At 39.4% G+C, this 21898-nt stretch overlaps 1 protein-coding gene and 1 long non-coding RNA gene across 2 annotated transcripts in view; one reads left to right on the forward strand and one right to left on the reverse strand.

Moving 5' to 3' along the window:
* LOC123959318 (CUB and sushi domain-containing protein 1-like) overlaps positions 1-8381 on the reverse strand; it is a 364541-nt gene extending 356160 nt beyond the window's left edge. Inside the window, exons 1-3 of the mRNA XM_046033278.1 lie at positions 8372-8381; positions 7394-7450; positions 7002-7218 (exon numbers count right to left, since the gene is read on the reverse strand). Coding sequence (XP_045889234.1) covers positions 7002-7218; positions 7394-7450; positions 8372-8381 — 284 coding nt within the window. The remainder of the gene's footprint in view (positions 1-7001; positions 7219-7393; positions 7451-8371) is intronic.
* Positions 8382-13602: 5221 nt separating this feature from the next.
* Positions 13603-21513, forward strand: LOC123958675. The gene is made up of 3 exons (XR_006822144.1): positions 13603-13774; positions 13932-14017; positions 21321-21513. It is a non-coding gene; the product is annotated as an uncharacterized LOC123958675 (long non-coding RNA).
* Positions 21514-21898: the final 385 nt, after the last annotated feature.

A 21898-nucleotide genomic window follows, 5' to 3' on the forward strand; every position in this document is an offset into this window, starting at 1 on the left:
GATTGGGGAGTTCAGTTTGGGGATTTGATTTAACACAAAGTCTTTATGTGCTTTATCCATACATCAAACTAATCTTTAAATATCAAGCGCATAAAGGCAACTCATGTGCCACAATGAACATTTGGGAATGTGTCTGAATTTACCAGAGCCATGGTAATTTAGATAAACTGACTTTTATAAAGAAATTATGGTCTTAAACCTGCTGAAAAGCACATGGCCAATTTATCACTATAGAGTCCATATCAATACAGCATTTCGGTCTTGAACTTATAGAATAGACTTATATTGTTACCTCTGTATTGATTTAGCTCATAATTTGGCATCAATATCTTATATATAATTGTGTTTACTGCAGCCTTGGCTTTGATAAGACGCAAACAACTAGAGACAGAAACCTGATGATGAAATGAAGAAAAAGCCTTACTTAGATAGAGATACTTTATTATCCCCATTGGGAAATGTGACTTGGACTCTGCAAAGCTAGACCTGTCAGCATGTTACTGTAAACCCCCACACAAACTCACCAGTCAGTATAGCCTGCAGTCTACAGTATTTTCCTCCAGCAAGTAAAATAAAAAAACATATTCTACTTAAACACACACATATAATGCAGCTATATAATGTTTTCACCAACCTCAAACTTGGTACATCCCCAGCTCACGCCTCCTACACACAAGCAGACCCCTATGACTAAGCTTCCCACAGTTTGCCAGCTGTATAGATGCCGTTTCTGCAACAATATTAGTCTTACAACTCATCAAATACTAATCCAGCCAATTCATCCATGACCTATATATTCCTGCACATTTGTGTTGATCAACGAAAAAAATATAGATGTGTTGTTTAATCTAATGAGATTGTCTGTAACACACATATTGGCAGTGTTGCCATATTCAACTTGCAAGCCAAAATACTAAGGCGTTAATTAAAAACCGTGTGGTGAGGTTTTCCACATCTAAAGAATGTGGATGTTACAATCAGGCCACCATTGTTCCATTTGCTTTGTGTGCTCATGTGTTCCAGCCTTGTTTGTGTTTTGAAATTGCGAACATTTTTTTTAGAATTGTAAATATCTTTGAAGAGCTGCAACAATATAAATAAGTCGAATGACAGAAAATTAATTGTAAACTATCAACAACCCAATACCATAAAGTTGAGTCATTCTTTAAAAGAAAAAAATGCCAAAATTCTCTGGTAGTTGCTTATTAAATGTGAATGGGTTTTGGACAGTTAAAAGTAAAAAAACAAACAAATAAACAAACCATTTAATGACATTTGATAGACCAAATGATTAATTGATTATTCGAGAAATGAATTGTCAGATGATTCAATAATGAAAACAATCATTATTTGTAGCCCCATGTCTTTGATTTATTATTTCAGGCTCACATACTCGTGCACAGAGAAATTTTTGATGCCCCTCAAAGAGGTTATAGCAACCGTCAAAGGAAAATCACCACCAGCACCAAAATGATCAGAATTTGAAAAAAAACAAAAAAACACAACCTTTCAAATCTTCTATGAATGTGTTTTAATAGCCATTTATCAACTGTTGCGCAAGCAGAACATGAACTTAAATACGACGTCTTGACTTTCAGCAGTCACCTCTGCTCTCATCCATAGCCGCTGTAGAAGGCAGCAGGAGCTGGATTTATAAACCAGCTGCTGGGTTGGTTTGACTAATGGGAGAGATGACTTCCTGTTATTTCTTACAATATACAAGCCGTTTGTGTGTGAAGTTTTTATTACTGACAAGTTAGTAATTTGAATAAACAAATCAGAAAATGAACGCCTTGTGGAGCATTTTTGTTGCACAATAATTTAATGACTGAAAACAAGCCACAAAAATGAAACTGCTGTTTTTTCAACTGGAGTTAATATTATAGGCTACTAACGGTAAGCTATAGTAGCAGTTTATACCTTTACTCCTCCAGGTTGTGGATATATTTTGTTTATCAAATGGTCCGAAATAACAAGAAAATGTAGCCTATACATTTCGGTCGTAAGGTAACTCATTGCCTTTACTGTACATGTACCGATCATGCTTACTGTCGCGGGAAGTCACCCCACAAAGACCCATTCTGAGCCAGGAAAAATCCTGCTTGTTAGTAGTTGTATGATTCAATTTTCATTATTTGGGTTTGATTCTAATAAAACTTGATTCCAAATCAATTTTCAGTTCCTTAAATCTGCTACACATCCAAGCATCCAAATCCTTGCCTGTTCCTCCTCCATAGCATCATAGTTAGCAGCTACACCAACTGCAATGTTATTTTTGTGAAAGAATTGATTTTTGAATTGATCCTGAAAAAGGCGGAAGAAAGATTATTAGTTTGCCTCCCATCCACAGAGACTGCAGAGATTTTGGAATATGTATAAGCCTATATATACTTCCTTTTTAGTTTTGTGCTCATTGTTCTTATGTCAATTACACGTTAAGCTATTAAGTAGCTTAACAACCTTACCTGAGATGGAGAACTGTTTGAAATGCACAGCTTATCTTACATTTAATATACTCCATTGCTCAGTCTGCACCTTAATGTGTCACAAAGTAGTTCAATCTTTACCCTTTGCAGCAAACTGTTTCAGCCTTTTCATTTAATTTGCCGTAGGCCTTTTGGAGGCCTGTATTTCTTCCCACTGTTCCATAGTAGGTAAAACCACACAAGCCTGGCATGCTGGTTCATAGGTCCGCATGGTTTATCAAAAACTCCTACAGCCTAAATTACAGTGTTGAACTTGATAAGCTCAAGGCAATGTAGCAAATACATTTACATAATTTCTGTTGAAGATAAGACTAAATATTCAATCAGTCATACTCCAGTAGTGGTTCAAGCCATAATTCTGATGTAAACAGGCTAATATGAGGAATCCAGTTGACACTTTGCATGGCGAGAATCAAAGACTAAAAAGAGTTTCCTGTCTTATCTGAAGATTGTATTCACGTCATTAAGTCAGCCAGCGGCTAAGTCAGATAAAATAGGAAAACAGTGACTGCACAGATTCATCTGACAAAGACAGCCACCGTCTTTCATTTACCTAAATGTTGATCTGACACATTGAAAGCACACATGTAGGCTCCTAAATTTGACACATCTTATTTTTCTTGATCCAAATACAGATGGTCCTGATTTAAAACTATAAAGTTGATAAGCTGAAATTATTGATATGATATGAACAAAAGTTAAACTAGGAGAATGTGACTCCTGAAATTGTTTTGAAGCCATTGGCCGGAGAGAACATGCCTCACTCTGTAGAGAGTACAAAATCCCTCACTGATGCTTCTTTTACCTCATAAGCAATCTTTGGCTGAATGCACACACCAGCTTGCAGAGAGCACAAAACACGGCAACAGCCAAGTTTAACTGTGGTGTGCCATCAAGCTGATCGCAAAATTTAGGTTAATTAGCAATAGCTCATGTGATACACTGCAACTTCATTTTAACCCACAAAAGCTGTGGTCGGCGCCGACTAAAGATGTGAAGCTACTGAATGTTTGTGCTAATAAGAGAGGGTAGATGTATTACTGTCAGAACTTGGAAAATCCATGTATTTGGTCAACTTGGATAAGTGAAACCAAATTTTTTACATTCACACATTCTAATATGGAAATGCTTGCAGGTAGAGCATGGCTGTCAATAAGGAGAGCAGTGCGCTGCAATAAGAGCAACCTGAGGTTACACAACACAGCAGACGGTCAGCAGGTTCGATTTTTTTGTTTATAGTGTGTAAATATGTGTTCTCTATAATCTCGCCTGTGTCTGATTTTGTTATTTTATTATTGTATAAGTAAGCACATCATGAGCAATGTACAATCCAGAGTCAAATTCCTCGTATGTGTGTGATTCTGAATTTTGATTAGCTATGTTAGCTAATACAATCCATTACAATATGCCCAGATTAGACGCGATACCAATCCTTAAAATTGGTATCGGTTAGTGGTTGAAGCTGGACTGCAGGATTTTTGCATACAAATGTTACACATAAAAATCTGTTACATTCAAGCCCTTGCCAAACAAGTTCTCACAATGGTGACTAAGCCCATCACCGGCAGGTAAATCTCGGTGTCTGTGGCGACATTCCTGCACTGGATCTCTGGTAATGAGAGCTCCATGAAAAAGGTCGACTGGAGAGAATGTTTACTATTGAGAATTATTTATTGTTTATTTTGATTGTTATGATTGTACGGTTGTGTTAATATGCTTTGGCAATGTTGTATTGCATGCAGTCATGCCAATAAAGCCAGAGACGAGCAGCTGTATCTCTACATGGCTCTGTTGCAACCGTAGCGACGGAGTAGACTACAGCAACTAAGAATATGGCAGAGCCCATGGCAGAACAACCCAAGAAATGTGCAAGAAAAGTTTCTGATGCTCCAGATAAGATGTGTTCAGAGGAAGGATTACAGTCAAAAAAAGATGAAAAGAGGCGTAGCTTTTCCTCGTTAGAGAGTGCTGAGTTAATAGAAGGGACTGAGGGCAGACAGAGATGTCACGTTGCTGCTCTTGGACAGGTTGCTTTTCAGCCATGAAGCTATAACATTTACTCTGACTAAATAATGGATTAAAGATTTCAGTAGATTTCTGAACAAAGCCTCAGGCAAGCTCACAACGATTAATTGTTTTCAAATCGAAATTGCGATTTGGAACGACGTGATTAGCTAATCGAAGACAGTGATTAAAAATGTAGGTTAATTATACACCTCATTCGTTTTATACAGTCATGCAGTTGCAAATTCATTCCATTGTCATCCTTGTGTGACAGACTTGCTCGCCAATCACAAGCGCCATGAGCCTCCTGTTATGGTCCTACTCACCAATCAGAGCAGGCACAGGGCGTGTGCATTTTACAACAAACGAAACTGGAGGAAAACGTGGGTTAATGGGGCCAGCTGAACCGACACAGGCTGCGGCTGTGCCGCGGTTTTGTCCTGGGTCAACGCACACTGAAGTGTTTTAGCAGTTGAGCGTTTAGCCTAAACGTTGTTAACATGTTGTTAATTTGTCATTTTGTGTGCTTCAACTAGGGATAACCGCTCTCTGTGAGTCCTTTCCGCTCCGCTCATAGACTGTATACAAGAAGTGGACGTAGTCATCATGATGACATCATGATCATGTCAGCGGTTTTGGCCACCGCCATGTTGAGTTTTTGCAACCAGCGAGCGACGTGACCATATTTGGACGAGACGGTTGAGCTACCGGCCGTGTGCGGAGCTAGCTAGCTTGCTTAGCTTGGTGCATCTGTAATTCACGTTCACTGTCATTTTAACAGGGCTGACAATTTTGTCTAACGAACAACAGGCTTAAAACTAAATGTACTCACCAGAGAAAGTGAAACAGCCAACTCCTAAAATGGTTTTTCAACAGTGCTGGTTAAATTTACACAGTGTCGTGGGTACCAGTGGCCTTTATACTATCTGACAGGCCGCCATGGTAACGACTTGTCAATCATAGATAATCCCGGCCAGAAGCTTACTCCGCTTTATGGTCTATTTTAAAATAATAATTCAGGGATTTCCGCATTCGCATCAGATCGCTGACCGGAAGCTTCCCGCTTGGCTCCGCTCTGTGCGGTCTACATTTCCTACATGGAGCATTTCAGAATAAGAGCATTTTGCCTGTCTGATTTTGCTGAGTTATTCAGATTTTGCTTATTTGTTTAGTTGTCCTTGATTTTTATGCTTCTACGATAGTTAAGTAGGCTACGTAGTTAAATTGTTTCTTTTTTGTCTGTTTTAACTGTGTTTATTGTTGACGTACGATCGGGAGTCTGCTGGCAGTGAATTTTAAACTAGGGCTGAAACGATTCATCGATTAAATCGATTAATAAAATGCATCAACGCAAATTCTTTGCATCAGTGCGTCGTTTAATCCATATAACTATACAGCACACTGTTTCGCACAGACATTTATAACGGTCGCACATCGTGCTTACGCGACGTGATTATAATGGTGCTGTTTGCAAAGTGGAAGAAGAGAGAGAAAATAGTGAGGGACAAATAAGAAAGTGTCCAAAGTATGTGATTATTTCAAGATAAAGAAAACAACTCTGTAATGTCACACTCCGTCCAATGTAAAATGATTATGATGATTATGTCACCTGATCAGAAAGCACCCGGTGTTCTGCCAGCGCACCACAGACAAGGTAATAGTAACAGCAACTTTAGCATTTAACTGAAATCATGATTGATTGTTGAGCTGAAGTAAGCCGCAGACCTCAGCTGAAAATGTACAAACGTGCGTTTGTTGTTCTCCTTTTTGGGCCGTGAGTTGTAACCTCACAGTCATGAGTTAACTGGATGTCGAGGAGCTGCACCTTTTACTCACCTCCAGCTCTCTCTGTAGCTCAGACAATCCCTGGTTCCTGCATATGCTAATCCATCCTTTCACCCCCGCCAAGCAAAAGTACTTCTTAAACGATACATCGATGAATCGTTGAAATAATTTATAGAAGCTTCGAATACTAAAATCATTGTTAGCTGCGGCCCTATATTAAACTATAGCAAAACTCTGCAAAATTTGCAAATCTAATCGCAATATCTGGCAGAAAAAATTGTTAGAAAAAATAGTTCAGCCCTAGCATACATCATGAGCACGCATCAACAGTGTTTGTGTAATTACTCTCACTATCAGAAGGGGAGATAAAATATGAGCACTGCAAGTTTTTACAAGACAATGAAACAGCCATCCAGCTATTGCAATGTCAAAGTGTCTGCTTTGTCAAATCTCTGGTTTATTTTGGCTAACTACTCTTGTCACCGTGAAAAAGAGTGGCCCATGCACAAAAATGGGTGTCCTTTTTTAAACTATTTATCCGATAGGACTGAAAATCCACTCACATTAAAGCTGACACTCACTGTTCTTTGACCTTAAAGTCACTGTGTCATTTCCCATCAAGGAGAAATAAGTATTCAAAGAAACATGCTGCTGTCCAGACATCAACTTTCTGTTCAGAGGAGGTCGAAAGAAGATCAGACCTCAAATGAAAGAATCATTTCTAACCTCATTTTTAAGTTGCCAGGCGACGGTTGTCCATCATAAACTGATACAATATCAAAGTCTTCCTCCAACGCCAGCGTGACGAAGGTTAGCTGGATTCGGTTCCTCTCCCCTGTTATTATCAGCCATGTACAGTTGGCGTAGTTGGGATAGCCGTGGGGGAAACCAGGCGATTCTATGGTACCATTCAGTCCTTGGACTACACCACCACAAGATTCAGCTGGAAGAGAGAGACGGGGAAAAATTTTTATTAGACTATTAGGATATCAAACTTCTAATATTAAATTATATAGGCAATGCAGGGCAACTTCATTTGTATAGTACATTTCAAACACCAGGGTAATTCAATGTGTTTTACAGGGTACAAACAAATATTGCAAAGGTAAAAAATTTACCTTTGTTTGAAAGTACAGGCAAGCAATCAAAGACATTTAAAAAATTGATCAAGTAACCTAGTGCATTTTTAAATCAAGTGAAAACAAAAGAACACAGCAAATACCCGCACATTCAGATGCACCATTTAATTAAATTTAAAACAAGTTGAATTAAGGCTATTTAAAAGCTAAGCTAAGATGTTTTTAGACATTACTGGGTAGAGTAGGCAAAATATGCCATTGTTTTGCATCGACTTAAAAGTGGTCAGAGTCGGGGATTGGCTAAAATCAACTGGGAGGTTAAACCAGGCCTGTGTTGCATGGTAAGAAAATGCTGCTTCACCGTGTTTTGTTGTAACTCTTGGGACAGCAAGATGACTAGTTCCAGATGCCCTAAGGGTTCTAAGAGGTTCATATGGCACAAGCATATCCAAGATGAAGATTTAGGCCCAGAGCAAAAGAGTCATTTGTAAACAAGCAGCAGGAGTTTAAAGTCAGTTCTCAGAGTGTCTGGTAGCCAGTGTAAGGATTTTCGAACTGGTGTAACATGGTTGTATTTCCAAGTTTTTGTGAGAACCCTGGCAGCGGTGTTCTGAATACGTTGGACTTGCTTAAGAGCTTCTCTTTTTTTAAAGCCCTGTGAATAAACCATTGTAGTAATCCAATCTACTGGAAATAAAATTGTGTGTAAGCGTACCTTATTCCTGCCTTGCATACTTCAGATTTCAAAGATACAGATTTTGTCACTTTTAGCCTGTAGCCTTGTAATGTTTGTCAAGTTCAGACAACAGATCAGGAGTGAGTGAGTGTACATTCATACCACTGGGATATTTTTAGTCTGATCTCCAAAACCTTTAGAAAGAGTGTAACTGATTGTGTTCATGAAAAGAAAACACTGAGCACCGCTTAAACGTGTGTTATGTGCCAAGCCAAGTGTTACTAGAGTAACAAGCCCCTGTCCTCACATGCAACTCCAACATAATGCAACACATGCCTCACAGCCTCCCATGACACTATAGCATATGCCATGTGAAGCTTTCATGCAAATAGCCTGAATTTACATACTGTATATATTTAGATTTTATGGCTCTAATCCTTTAATCCTGACAATGCTGTGATCTACTGATCTTGGACCAGAAATAGCCTCCCATCACACATGACACTAAGACACATTTAACCATATACAGAATACTGTACGATGTTGCTTTAACAGCATGTACTGTGGGATCACATTGCTCACTCATTAAAATCCCATGAGAGATACTCAAAACCTACACATCAAAACATGCAGATGTAAGATCTTGTACAATCTTTATATTGTCCTCCCATCACATTGAATAGATGAACATAGAGTTTATATCACAGTACATTAACTACATGGACCTGCACACACAAATACACACACACACGCATAACCAAAATAGACAAACCTGCTTCTATGCAGTTATTTTTTTAATGAGCAAAACACATTGTAGAAAAAACTAATATTTTCATAAACATATCTGTCATCTGTGCATTTATAACATTTCTGTTAATGCTGCACATTACGCTGTACAGATTCAATTCTTCAGTGTATCGCACAGAATGTTAGCATGAAGTATTCTTCAAAATCTGCATGCCTGCTAATGTATGCTTAAAGTATCATGCCAACTAAAACCACTTGGTTTAAAGTTAGAAAAATCGTGGTCATATAATATACACTCACTGGCCACTTTATTAGGTACACCTTGCGAGTACCAGGTTGGACCCTCTTTTGCCTTCAGAACTGTGTTAATTCTTTGTGGCATACTTTCAATAAGGTGTTGGAAACATTCCTCAGAGACTATGAGGTGAATCTCCCATTCGACCACATCCCAAAGGTGCCTTATTGGATTGAGATCTGGTGACTGTGGAGGCCACTGTAGTACAGTGAACTCATTGACATGTTCAAGAAACCAGTTGGAGATGATTTGAGCTTTGTGACATGGTGCATTATCCTGCTGGAAGTAGCCATCAGAAGATGGGTACACTGTGGTCATAAAGGGATGGACACGGTCTGCAACAATACTCAGGTAGGCTGTCACGTTTAAACAATGCTCAGTTGGTACTAAGGGGGCCAAAGTGTGCTAAGAAACTATCCCCCACACCATTACACCACCACCACCAGACTGAACCATTGGTACAAGGCAGGATGGATCCATGCTTTCATGTTATTTACACCAAATTCTGAATGTTGCAGCTGAAATCAAGACTCATCAGACCAGACCACTCATCAAATCTTCTATTGTCTAATTTTGGTGACCCTGTGTAAATTGTAGCCTCAGTTTCCTGTTCTTAGCTGACAGGAGTGGCACCTGGTGTGGTCTTCTGCTGTTGTAGCTCATCTGCTTCAAGGTTCAACATGTTGTGTGTTCATAGATGGTATTCTGCATACCTTGGCTGTAACAAGTGGTTATTTGAGTTACTATTGCCTTTCTGTCATCTCGAACCAGTCTGCCCATTCTCCTCTGACCTTTGACATCAACAAGGCATTTTCGTCCACGTAACTGCCATTCACTGGATATTTCGGACCATTCTCTATAAACCCTAGTTGTGCGTGAAAATCCCAGTAGATCAGCAGTTTCTGAAATACTCAGACCAGTCCTTCTGGCACCAACAACTATGTCACGTTTAAAGTCAATAAATTCACTTTCTTCCCCACTATGATGCTCAGTTTGAACTTTGGCAATTTGTCTTGACCACGTCTACATGCCTAAATGCATTGAGTTGCTGCCATGTGATTGGCTGATTAGCTATTTGTGTTAAGCTATTGTATGGTTAAAATAAGATTGGCCGGTCAGTATACATGTCTTTGCTGACAACTAGTATTAGGTGTGATATGATCTGGTGTACAGAGTGACTGCTTATACACTCTTCCACCACCTTTACTTTTATCTATGCCTTTTAAGCAGCGCTTCTGACACCCAACATTCCCACTGCGTGTCAGTCGCTGCTGAATACTTGCATGTACATGTATGAACATATTTCACAGGAGATATACTTGTATAGACACACAGATGGACAGACTCTATATAGCCGGCTAAGTTTTAAAGAATTCATGAACAGCTTTTAAGTGCGAAGTTCATAGAGATTAAAAAGGCAGTAAATTAATAATAAAGCTGCCAAAAGCTAAGCTAATGTGCAACACATCAGATAAAGCTATACTGTACATGTAACTGCAGAGTATAAAAACAAACCAGAGTTAACCAAAGTCAGCCAGAACTAAATAAAAGCAGCTTATAACAGCTAAAATGAGCTGAGTGAGGATGGCTAGCACTGGCTAAAGCCAAAAAAAGCTGACTAAATTTAAAGGAAGCCTGTAAGAGCCAACCAAAGTAGATTTAAATTGAGAAAACAAAAACACAAATTATGCAGAACGATAAACAAAAACAAACACAGCTGCACCAAAGGCATTCCAGTACAGCACCACATGTAAAAGCCGAAACACCAAGCAAAAGAATAAAAAACCATCAAGGTTTAAGGATCCTCCAGTGTGCCATGCTATGGCTTCTCAACCCTCCACTCCTCTCCTCTCCACCCCATTCCTCATTTACAGACTCCCCCTGTACTTCTCCCCTCTCCTCCATCTTTCATCTTCTGCTACTCTCTCCTCAAGAAACACTTTACACAGTTTACTCCTAAAGCTACTCAAATAGATACAGGGCACGTAGCACTGTGTGTGTGTGTGTGTGGCAAACATGAAAGCAGGCAGTAATTGTTTCTTAGATAGCAATGGCTATTGATTTATTAACCTTATCACTGAGAATACACACTTTCTTTCACACACACACACGCACACAAGTATACTAGGTCACAATCTAGTCAACCAAATGCTAACAAAAAATGTGTGCATCTGTTTGTGTGTGTTTCTGTCTTTTCCCATCAAAATGGGATCAGAACTTCCATATTGTGCACATACCAGATGTTCTTGTTTGTCTGGAGCAACACAAAACACACTAACACGCGTAAATACCTATACACAGGCCGAAATGGACAAGCTGGCAGAAACAGAGATGCACACATGCACATGTTCTAACACACACACACACACACACACACACACACACACACACACACAACTTCAAACCATCTGGACGGTCCAGATTCATTTCAGATTGTTCTCCACTGTCTTTCCAACCCAATTCACCTCTCCCCCTCAGCCGTCTTTGTATCTGTCTCTCATTCTGTCTCCAGTTTTCTCTGTTTCTGTCCACGGTCTCTTCTGCTGCCAGATCACCCCCTGCCCGCCTTTGAGCAGATGGGATAAGTAGAATTCAGCGAATACTTGCATCAAGCCGGATGCCATATTGTAGCACCATACTTGGGGCATTTCAGTAAAAAGTACTTTGCTTGCCTCTTTGTTGATGTAGCATGGGGTCCTTCCCCTCCCTCTGGTTTTCCGTGCTTAGATTTTGTTAGTTTAGTTTAGCTTTTCTGGTAGAGAGACTGTCCAGTAACTGACAACCATATGGTCAGTCTTTACAACAGCTGTCCATGTGAGCAAGACAACAAATGTTGTAAGAGATGACAGAAGAGAAAAAGAGTGTAGAGCTACAAAAGTGGCTCTGTGAGGCTGTTCTTTGGCACACTGGTGTGTAGCATTAATTCCACACTACAGGTGCTTTAAACTAAAAGCTAATGTTCATATGGCAAATAGTCCAATAATTGCTGAGATATTTTACTCAACACCGCAAAGGTAAACCTCATGGTGGCGCTACAGGAAAAGTCAGAGCCAGTCCAGCCAGACCAAGAAAAGTCAGAAGGCTTCATCTTCCGGGGACCATGAATGAGCGATGCCACCAGCATGACCAAAATAGTTACATTACATGTAGTGAAACTATTTTGGCTATGGCAATGCCACCTGTTGATCGAGGCCACCACTGAGCTGATGAGTGGTGACCTCTAACAAAGTGAGGGACTTGAAACAAAGTACTGTTTTGCACCTGCCTGTCTCAATACAAGCACTGTCTTTTGTTGTAATTGTCAAAACTTGACAACTAATTTGATGGAAAGGGTTATGCAGACAGATTTAAATCTGTGTAATGTTAGCGTGCCGGTCTGTCTCACTGCCGTGAATAGAAATATTGTAAGTATTGTAAGTATTCACAAAAACACAGCAGGAGTAATTATTCATTTCCCCCCATGTTTTCCTCTCTCTGTATCCTTCCCCCTCACCCAGTATGTCCGTCTCATTCCTTTGAAGATCTAACAAATATATTTACTTATATTAGCTTTTATGTTAGTTTTATGTTTTTAGTTTCTTCACTTGATCGGGTGAAATGTGCTTGCTGACGAGCTGTAGCTGTATGTAAGAAAGACAGAAAAAGAATGATTGAGTGTGAATGTTAAATAAATGGAACTCAGAGTATCTGCAAGCAGTATATTAAATAGCAGTTCCAGAAACATGCGGACATATGCACGTGTGTGCAGTGCACTCGGATACATACACGCTTACACACACACACACACACACACACAGTCCTACAGGTATGTTTCCTTTGATTTATATTCCGCACGCTTTGAGGCTCTATCATTTACACTATGCTCAATTTAAAACAATGTACTGTACATTCAGGGCTGCATGTCCCAGGTTAAAATATGAATGGCTACTTCAGGATATTTCCATATTTAACAGGCATTCCCAAGAGCTACATGCCACATGTTAACAGCTGGATTCTCTGCCCTCTCCACAAGAGAGAGATGACAGATATTTCTAATGCAGAAAAATTTATTATTTCTCAATAATTTTTGCCCAACCACCCAAACAAAGTCTGCATTGTTCAGTAGTGGATTGGGTGAGTGCACAGATCTACATAATAATCAAACAGATTGTTAAATGTTATGTGCTGAGAGGTGGAGCGCTCTGGTAGAACCTGACCACATGGTCCCTGGCTCATAAATCAAATGCTGGCCTCCTCTTTCCACAGCGTGCTGGGCCACAAATCAAATGCATCTTTCTAAGTTACGCTGTGTAGAACTATTGACTGCAGTGATTCAATACTGGCTATGAAAAAGAGGAGAGGAGAGAGGAGAGAAATCTGTTGTCTATGTTTTAGGGCTGACCTGAATGCTTCAAAGCTTCAATCGTTACCATGGTAATGAAGTATCATTATTCAAATGATGCAGGTATACTTATTATTATTATAAATGAATTACCCCAAAATCCCAAATAGACCATGAAATAAAAAATAGTTATCCAGCATTATTAACATTAAACGGCATCTTAGAGCGCAAAAGGATGACAACAACACATTGTTTCCCATAGGTTGACTGCTTCTGGTGGCGGCGCCGTGGAGAGACATTGAACTTGAGTTTACAACAACACATTGCGTTTACTAACACTGAAAATCAACCGTGGCGTTCTGTTACTTAAACCAACAATGAGTAAGTAGAAGTATAAACAACATGTAATTTATTGTCACAGTCTATCCATAACTCGGGTTATTTCCTTTTGTGTCCTGTGTTTCTCTGTTGTTGGTCTGGTTTGTGTGTGTGTGTGAGTGTGTGTGAATGTGTGTGGACACCTGGCTCTCCAAGACAGCTGCTGACTATCTCCTGATCAAGCTCCAGCTGAAATACTCCAGAGCTTCAGACAGTCAGCGCCAGATTATTTTCCTCTCTCAAGCGGTAACATACTCTTGACTAGAAGTGCTCCGATCAGGATTTTTTGTGCCGAAAGCTGAAAGCAGTATCGGCCGATACCGATCACTGGGTCTATTTGAAGCCTTTTACTTATCATGTAGCATTATACAGTATACTGTATATGTATTAAATTAGTCATAAAAACAATGTTTTAAGTATTAAAATTAACAGATAATAAAGTATCATAAAATGACAACCGTTTATTTAATTGCGAGGAAACATGGGCAACAAATTCCACTTCCTTTGTCTTAGAGACTTAAACGTTAATTCCATATTATACTGTTAGTATGTTGTTAATATTACTTATAGTTACTATATTCACTATAATTTCATATGGTTTACCACTAGTATAGGCCTAATTATTTCAGTCGGTTGTTTTCATCTATTAAATCCTTGTGCAAGAAGCACAGTCCATATTTTTTAATTAGGCCTACTGCCACCGGCTTTACCAGAGGAAAGAGTAGCAAACACTTTAAATACGGCCAGTAGGTTTTTATTTGATTTCATGAAGGTTAAAAATACGGGATATTTACAGGGAAACATTTAACGGGAAGATAGGCCTACTGAGTGAGAACGTAAAAAGTACGGGAGAATCCCAGGGAAAACGGGAGGGTTGACATGAGAGGAGTAGAGAGACGAGTGAGGTAATGTTAGGCTACATCCACACTACGACGGTTTTTTAAACAGTTTTATTACGAATATAATCTTCTCTGTCCACAGCAGGTTTTAGCTGCGTATCAGAGTTGATATCCATCTATATTAAAATGACTGAAAACACACATCTAGTGGCCGTTCATATATACTGAACATGCTCGTGCTGGTGTAAACATAAAGCAGACTACTCCGCAGTTGCAGAAGATTTGGCAAAAGCAGAAGATTTGGCAAAAGAAGAAAGTAATACAGACGAAGAACCACACAGGTATTTTTTTGCACTAACTGACAACAAAGTGGAACTGTTAACTTAGTTACAAAGTAAATGCACAGTGCAAGTGTTATTTACACAGTACAAAATATTTTTATAAAATATTGAAACTAAAACTTTTCATGACTGATAAGACTGAACAGAACGCCAAATGTAAACGTCTGTGTCATCGTTTTATAAAGTCCTCCATTTTTGCCCACGGGGTCAGCGGCCTTTTCAAACAAACATATTCAGGTTCGCCATTTTAATCTGGACAATCTGGAATCTGGAGGCTGAAAGGTAGCAAAAAGTCTCCGTTTTAAAATGAAAACAAGAGGGAGAGAGAGGCAGTCAGCTGATTGAGTGGCGCCTCTCTTTGCATCAGGAAACTCACACTGAAGGATCAGTCTCTCTCTGCCTGATGCGCTGTGGGTCAAGACAATTAAACTCTGGTAGCGGGCAGCATGTGTGTGAGATGAGCACGACCGTGATAGTGATTGCTCCTGCTTGTTGCTCGCTTGTCTGATTGCTGCTCGACTCTTATTGTAAATGATTAACTGCGCGCATCAATCGCTTCCTGTCTGAAAAGGACCTTGGTGCTAGCTAGCTTTGAAAACTGCTCAGACCGCGTAGTGAAAACATTTTAGCTGCCGTTGAAAATTTGTCTGGCGAGTATTGCATCATCTGATCTGCTTTTCTGATTAGCCTTTTTAGAGACCACCGATCAAACTAGTTAAAGCCATTATCGGCCAATTACAATGAGTGACTGATCAATCGGAGTACCCTTACTCGCAACCGTAACCTGAGACGTTCCCCTTCGAGGGAACTCGAACTGCGTCGGTGACGACACTATGGGAACGAGATACCCACTTAGGCCGCGCCGAAACCGCAGTTCACTGACGTAGTTCGAGTTCCCTCGAAGGGGAACCACACCTTAAAACCTCTGTGCCATTAAATATCATTAAAACCTTTTGTAAATGTCCACCTGCGAGTCTGAGCCGAAGCCTCGAATATTTGCGAGTAATTCTCATCGTGAGAAATGTATTTATTTCCAGGATAAAAACCCCTTGTAATGTACCATCTCGTTTTCGAAGCCCCATACTGGTATTCAGGACAGTCCTACAATTTACTTTCCCTTTTGCCGCTTCCCCAAATCTCAATTACTAGCACCTCCCTCTTTTTCATTATCGCAGTGTCAGAATCATTGTGTCTCTCCCACATTTTGTTTGTCTCTCTGCAACCGTCCATCTCTCTCAATCTCCCCCCTCTGTCTCTTTCTCTCTCCAACCTCCTATCTGTTGAAATGAGATAGGGTATTGTGAACCAGGTTCAGGTGTGAAGAAGTTTCGGAGACTGGCGGATTATTAAAGAACATTTAAGATTAAAAGAGGATCCAAGTCTGGGGATGGTGTCGTGATCTCTCTGCGAGCAGGGCTCGGGACAAATGTGTCATATAATGAATGTTCAAATTTAAAACTAAAATAAGTAATCCAGTGAGCACAACAGGTCTAAACTCTATGAATCTGATCTATAAAATCCTTGTACGAAGGGACAGCTTCGGGCTGTACCCAACACAGTCGCAAACCGCACCGTGAGGTAAACTCCTTGGGAAGACGTTCTGTGGTAAGCACGGTATGAGGGGCTTATTTCAGTTAATCGAGACCGGCGCTGAGACTGTGTCCAAAGGGAAAGAAGGCTCTGGTTGCTTCTGGCTTCAGAGGCCTAGACGTCGATTAAAGTTGTGTACACAAGGTGAAAATACTTGAAATAAGAGATTTTCACTCCCAAGTCATGTAACAGGGAAAGGTAAGACAGGTCTTGCTTAGAGTAATTTAGCTGACCCCATAAGTGTTTTCTGACATTGGGTATTTCTCACATGTACTTGTCAGCTAAATTACTCTAAGCTAGACCTGTCTTACCTTTCCCTGTTACATCAACAAAGCCCCTTAAGAAATATTCTCAACACTGTCCTTCTTTACACCCATACCTCTCTGTCCTGCTCTTTTATCCTTTATACCTCTCGCTCCATCCCTTTTTCGCCACAATTATCTCTGTATTAGCATCATTGCATCTGTCCCTAAGTGTCGTTACATTGCTTCCCCACTTTATCACTATTATCATCGCTATGTCATATTCTCTCCCTCTCCTGGTGTCATTATATCTATCTCTCTGTGTTTCCTCTAGCTAGAGTGTTAGGTTGTTTTTATTCCACCCACTCACCTACTATATTTATCACACAAAGAACAAATACCACAACCTCTCTCTGTCTGTCTTTTTCTCTATCGCCATTTCTAGCACTCTCTGTCATCCCACTGTCAAACAGTTTAAGTAAATGGGGCTGCAGTTACATTCAAGCGTTTAGGCCATTTAGCCAGTGCTCAGTGGGTATAAGAGTAGGTCTCTGGAAAATAATATGAAAGTCAATGTATGCAGTCAACTATGCTGAAAACTGTTTTGAAAAAATACAATGTGTTCTCCAGTGAATGCAAGTTTTCCAATTTGAACTTTTCACAGTCATCATGACTTTCACTCTGATTTGTTACTGAAATAACACTTTGGTAAATGCAACTTCTTTCAAGAATTTTTATTGAGAATTAATGCATTAAGCGAGGACACTGACTTTGAAGGAAAATCCTCATTAAATTCAGTATGTTTACTTTTTTGGGCTGCGATTATACTGTGCAAAGTTGTCTTTTGCTGGCCAGTAAACATAGTGTGAAAATCATTAAAGTGCAAACTTACAAACTAATAAACACTGAACAAACAGTGTTGAACATTCTACCACGCCTCTTGTTACACTTCAATAAGTGGATCATAAAGCATATTTGTCAAATACAAGATTAATATGTTTGTCAGATGTATTAAAATTTGTAAAATTATTAAATTAAATGTATAGTGAAGGCGATGAGCTGAAAAAATTGTGCGGTGACAGACAGGACATACCCAGTCACCCGTCACCATGACAACCATGGAAAGGAGCAGAGACATGTATCATACCCATGTGACAAACACACACACACACAGAAATGGACCAACACGCAGAGACACACGGGGAGAATCAAGGCTACGTCCAGAGTAAATCCCAAACATTGTCAGCAAGGAATAGGGCTTGCTGTCTGAAGATAGCAGAGATAGGTAGGATGGATAGTGGGTGTGTGTGTGTGTGTGTGTGTGTGTGTAAGCGAGAGAGAGACAGGATAAAAGATAGGAGACTGAAATAAGGACAAAGTGAGGGAGGCAGGGAGGCAGGGAGGTGCACAGGAGAGAATTGCATGTGATTGCATGCGTACTTGTATTTGCGTGTGTCCGTATCGTAAAACATTATCTTCATTTTTCATCATTCTCGCTTTGAAAAACAAACCAACTTACTTTCTGAGGGACGCCACCAGTCTGCATCAGTAATCAAAAATCCTTCAACCTACAACTCAATAGCTGTATGTTCTGAATAGAATGAATGGAGATGATTCAAGGGACTCAAATCAAAACAAAGTGCATAAACCAAATACTCAACAAACCTATAAAAAACAAATATTTGAGAGTGCATCCTTGGCCTTACTTCTGCCCTATCTTCTTCCTGTGACAACTGCAAAGCTCCACACAATACATCTTTCAAAATGTTTTACAAATCATGATTGATGTATTTTTCAGTGCAGATATTATTCTCTCTGCAGACATGTTTGCTCATAGAAATTCTGTCAATCCATTATTTGTATTTGCTTCAACAATCCCAGCAGAGCAGCCCATGCTTGTTTGTTTGGGGTTTGGGAGCTGTTGTCAGTAGGGTGATGCCAAAGCACTCGGGGCAGTTCTATGGAGTGATGGCAAATGCAGTGCATGACACTACCACGACAGCTCATTACCAGACGTCTCGCCACAGTCAAGAATTACAAGACTCTAACGGACTGGACATTTTAGACATGACTGGGTGCCATTTAGGTAGGAACATGAGTGAGACATGTGCTGCTTAGTTTTTAACACTGAGACCAGTTTGACAGCAACCAAGTGCAAACATGTAGAACAAAGACAAACAAGATTGAGGGTCCAGTCCTTAGTATGACTATTTGGGATAAAAGACAATACAAGTATATACAGTATATTTTGTTGCACAACCCGTCTTGGAAGTACCTGAATTTACCTGAATCTGAGTGGGGGTGTATTGTGACAAAGTTCACAATCATTAATACGTAGCTGGGACAGAAACAGTGATACTACAGTGCCAAATGACTTGACATACTAAGAATTACAACTTCCCCTTAAGGTCTCATATTGGCTTTAACCCCTTAATCTCTATCTTAGAAGATCTTCAGTGCCTCATTATATTGTTTATTTAATATGTGCCATTCTATCTAGAAGCCAGTTTAGCAGTTTATATCAATGATTTCTTTAAGTGCTTATACCTCACTTTTTATCCTAACTATCTCAGTGTGTGGGGTTCATGGGATCTTTAAACCTAAAAACAGTTGATGTTTCAGCCACTTGGGGGCAGCGGATAGGGAGTAAAGACAACACTGGTCGAACTTGTTAGCGAACAATTGCCTACTTATACATCAAGCATATATCGAACAACATCAGCATTCATTTGCAATCGTGTTTCTGTCCACCTGATGAATGTTAGTCCAATATTCCCTCTCTGCTCGCTCTGTTTTTGTCTCTAACAACTCCGAAGGGAAATATCTGGCTCGTTAGCTGTTAAATGATCCACTACTGTCTGCTGTTTGGTGCTGAGCAGGTTAGCATTTCACTAAAAGCAGTGGCCTGTTGCGACACTAGGATAGCTGTGAGAGTGAACTTTAACAAGTCAAGTGGCTGGCCTCAAAATCAAAACAATGAGCTGAAAGATGCTATGTTCTCTCTATTGAGTTGAGGGGAACAGCAGTATCAGGTGGTAATTGTCTGTGGGTTCATCACTGCAAGATCAAATTTTATAATAAAAATATTAATTACAGCTGCTTTAAGCATTACTAGCTTTAGAGGTCACTTATAACGACATAGCTATGGCTTTTCACTAAAAGGAAGGTTCTGTGTATTCCCTCCAGAGTTTTTCTGCAGTTTTAACTGTCAAACTCTCCAGACCTGAGTTTTCCATGACACCGTGTAGCAGTGCTACTGAGTCAATGAAGGGAAAACACAGATATATACGCTGAGCAATCTAACTAGAAAAGATGTGACAATGAAAATCACTGATGCCCCGCTATCATGCAGTGTTATTGCTGAAAAAAAGAGGCACTGTGCTCAATATTTAACTTAATCATTGGAAAAGAATTCCTTTGCATTCTTGAAAAGACGACTTGTAAATGCAATACGGAGAGCAAAGAGTCAGCACACATATACAAATTCCACCAGAAACACACATTAGGATCTTCTGCGGTCAAGACTAGGTGGGAATATCAAATCCGTGAACTCAGCAATCTGCTGAATGTGTGTTAGAGCATAGCAAAGCAAAATGGGTGCTGAGGGCAAGCAATGGTAAGCAATCCTCTGCATATATGTTTGTGTGTGTGTATGCATGGCCTTGGGTGTATCTCTATGTGGTAAACTGTGCTATTATGCTGAGATGTTTTTATATAAACTGTAGCTAGCGGTCAGGACTGGGTCACTCTTTCATTGCTGACAAAACACAAAAACCCTCTCCCACAGCACCTGAGAGTCCACATTTTTCACATGTTCTGAATATTTTTCTTCCATTTACTATTTTCTGACTCTCTCTCCCTCTCACCTTCTCTTCCTCCAATTATCTCCCGTCCTCGATAAATATATTTCTCACTGACAGTGGAAATCAATTGCTTGTTTCATCTGACAATAATACAGTTTTTACTGCAAACAAAAAACAAATGAAAGCAGTTCTGTAGCCCAATTTAGGTGACAGTTCGCAGCGGTAACTTTGTTTTTCTTTTTTTCTACATAAAAAAATCCCCAAATTGTTGCTCTTTTTTCTTCCGCAATCCATCACAGATAACGGCTATATTCTTTAAAGACCTTAATCGGTGTTGTCAAAGTTTTCATTTTTGTTTGTTTTGTGATTTTATTGTGAGCAAGTTGAGCAGTTTCATATCAAGCCCGCATTCTGTTATGCTTTGCTTACCGTTAATGATCTGGCACCAACAGGGAGAAATATAAGTCTGCAGATACATGTCAAATTACTTGTAAATTTATCCTTATTTTCTTTTATAGAATATCGTAGGAGTTAGTACAATGCAGTTTTTTTTTAATGTTAGAAACACGTATATACTAGGATATCACAAAATGAGCAAAATGAGAAAAACTACCTATATTCACACAAGTAAATGGGCGATTACAAATGACACAGATGTTTTATTTTAACATGTTAAGCAATGCCACATGAGTTTTTGTTTGTGCCAGCATGTGATGTTGAATATTTATGTGCAGGTGTGTGTGTGCTGTTGGAACATACACCTGGCAGAAGAAGAAATGGGAAACCAAATGATACCATCACAAGGAGCCAGAAACTCACAAGTTGAGGCTGCTGCACTTATCTTCCCCCTTTCCTTTCTGTCTGCATTTTTCAGTGTAGCATTTAGATTTTATTTATTTAGGTATGTATTTTTATTTCTAAATTTTATTACGGTAATACAAGCTCTGTCTGCTTGTTAACCTCCTGTAGATATAAACCTCATTTAAACCATAAAAGTGATGTGACATTTGCACGGTGAATTATTGTTTAAATTCTAATTAAGATCTGGTAGCAGTGTTTCATTTTTGTTCTTCCGTCCACCCTTTTTTCTTCTCATTATTTCTTTTGTTAACTGGGGATATTCAATTTGATTTAATGTTAGTATTCACACATTTATTACACATTAATTATGACGTTAGAAAAAGTGAATTTAATCAGGCTTTCAGCCAGTTATGGTTATTTTTGTACTTTTATTTGATCTTTTTTTTACTTTTCTTTTCATCAAAGAGTCATCGAGGAATGACAAAAATTGATTGCATATACGTGGTCTGCA

Source organism: Micropterus dolomieu, linkage group LG20 (genome assembly GCF_021292245.1).
Source record: "Micropterus dolomieu isolate WLL.071019.BEF.003 ecotype Adirondacks linkage group LG20, ASM2129224v1, whole genome shotgun sequence".
NCBI lineage: Eukaryota > Metazoa > Chordata > Actinopteri > Centrarchiformes > Centrarchidae > Micropterus > Micropterus dolomieu.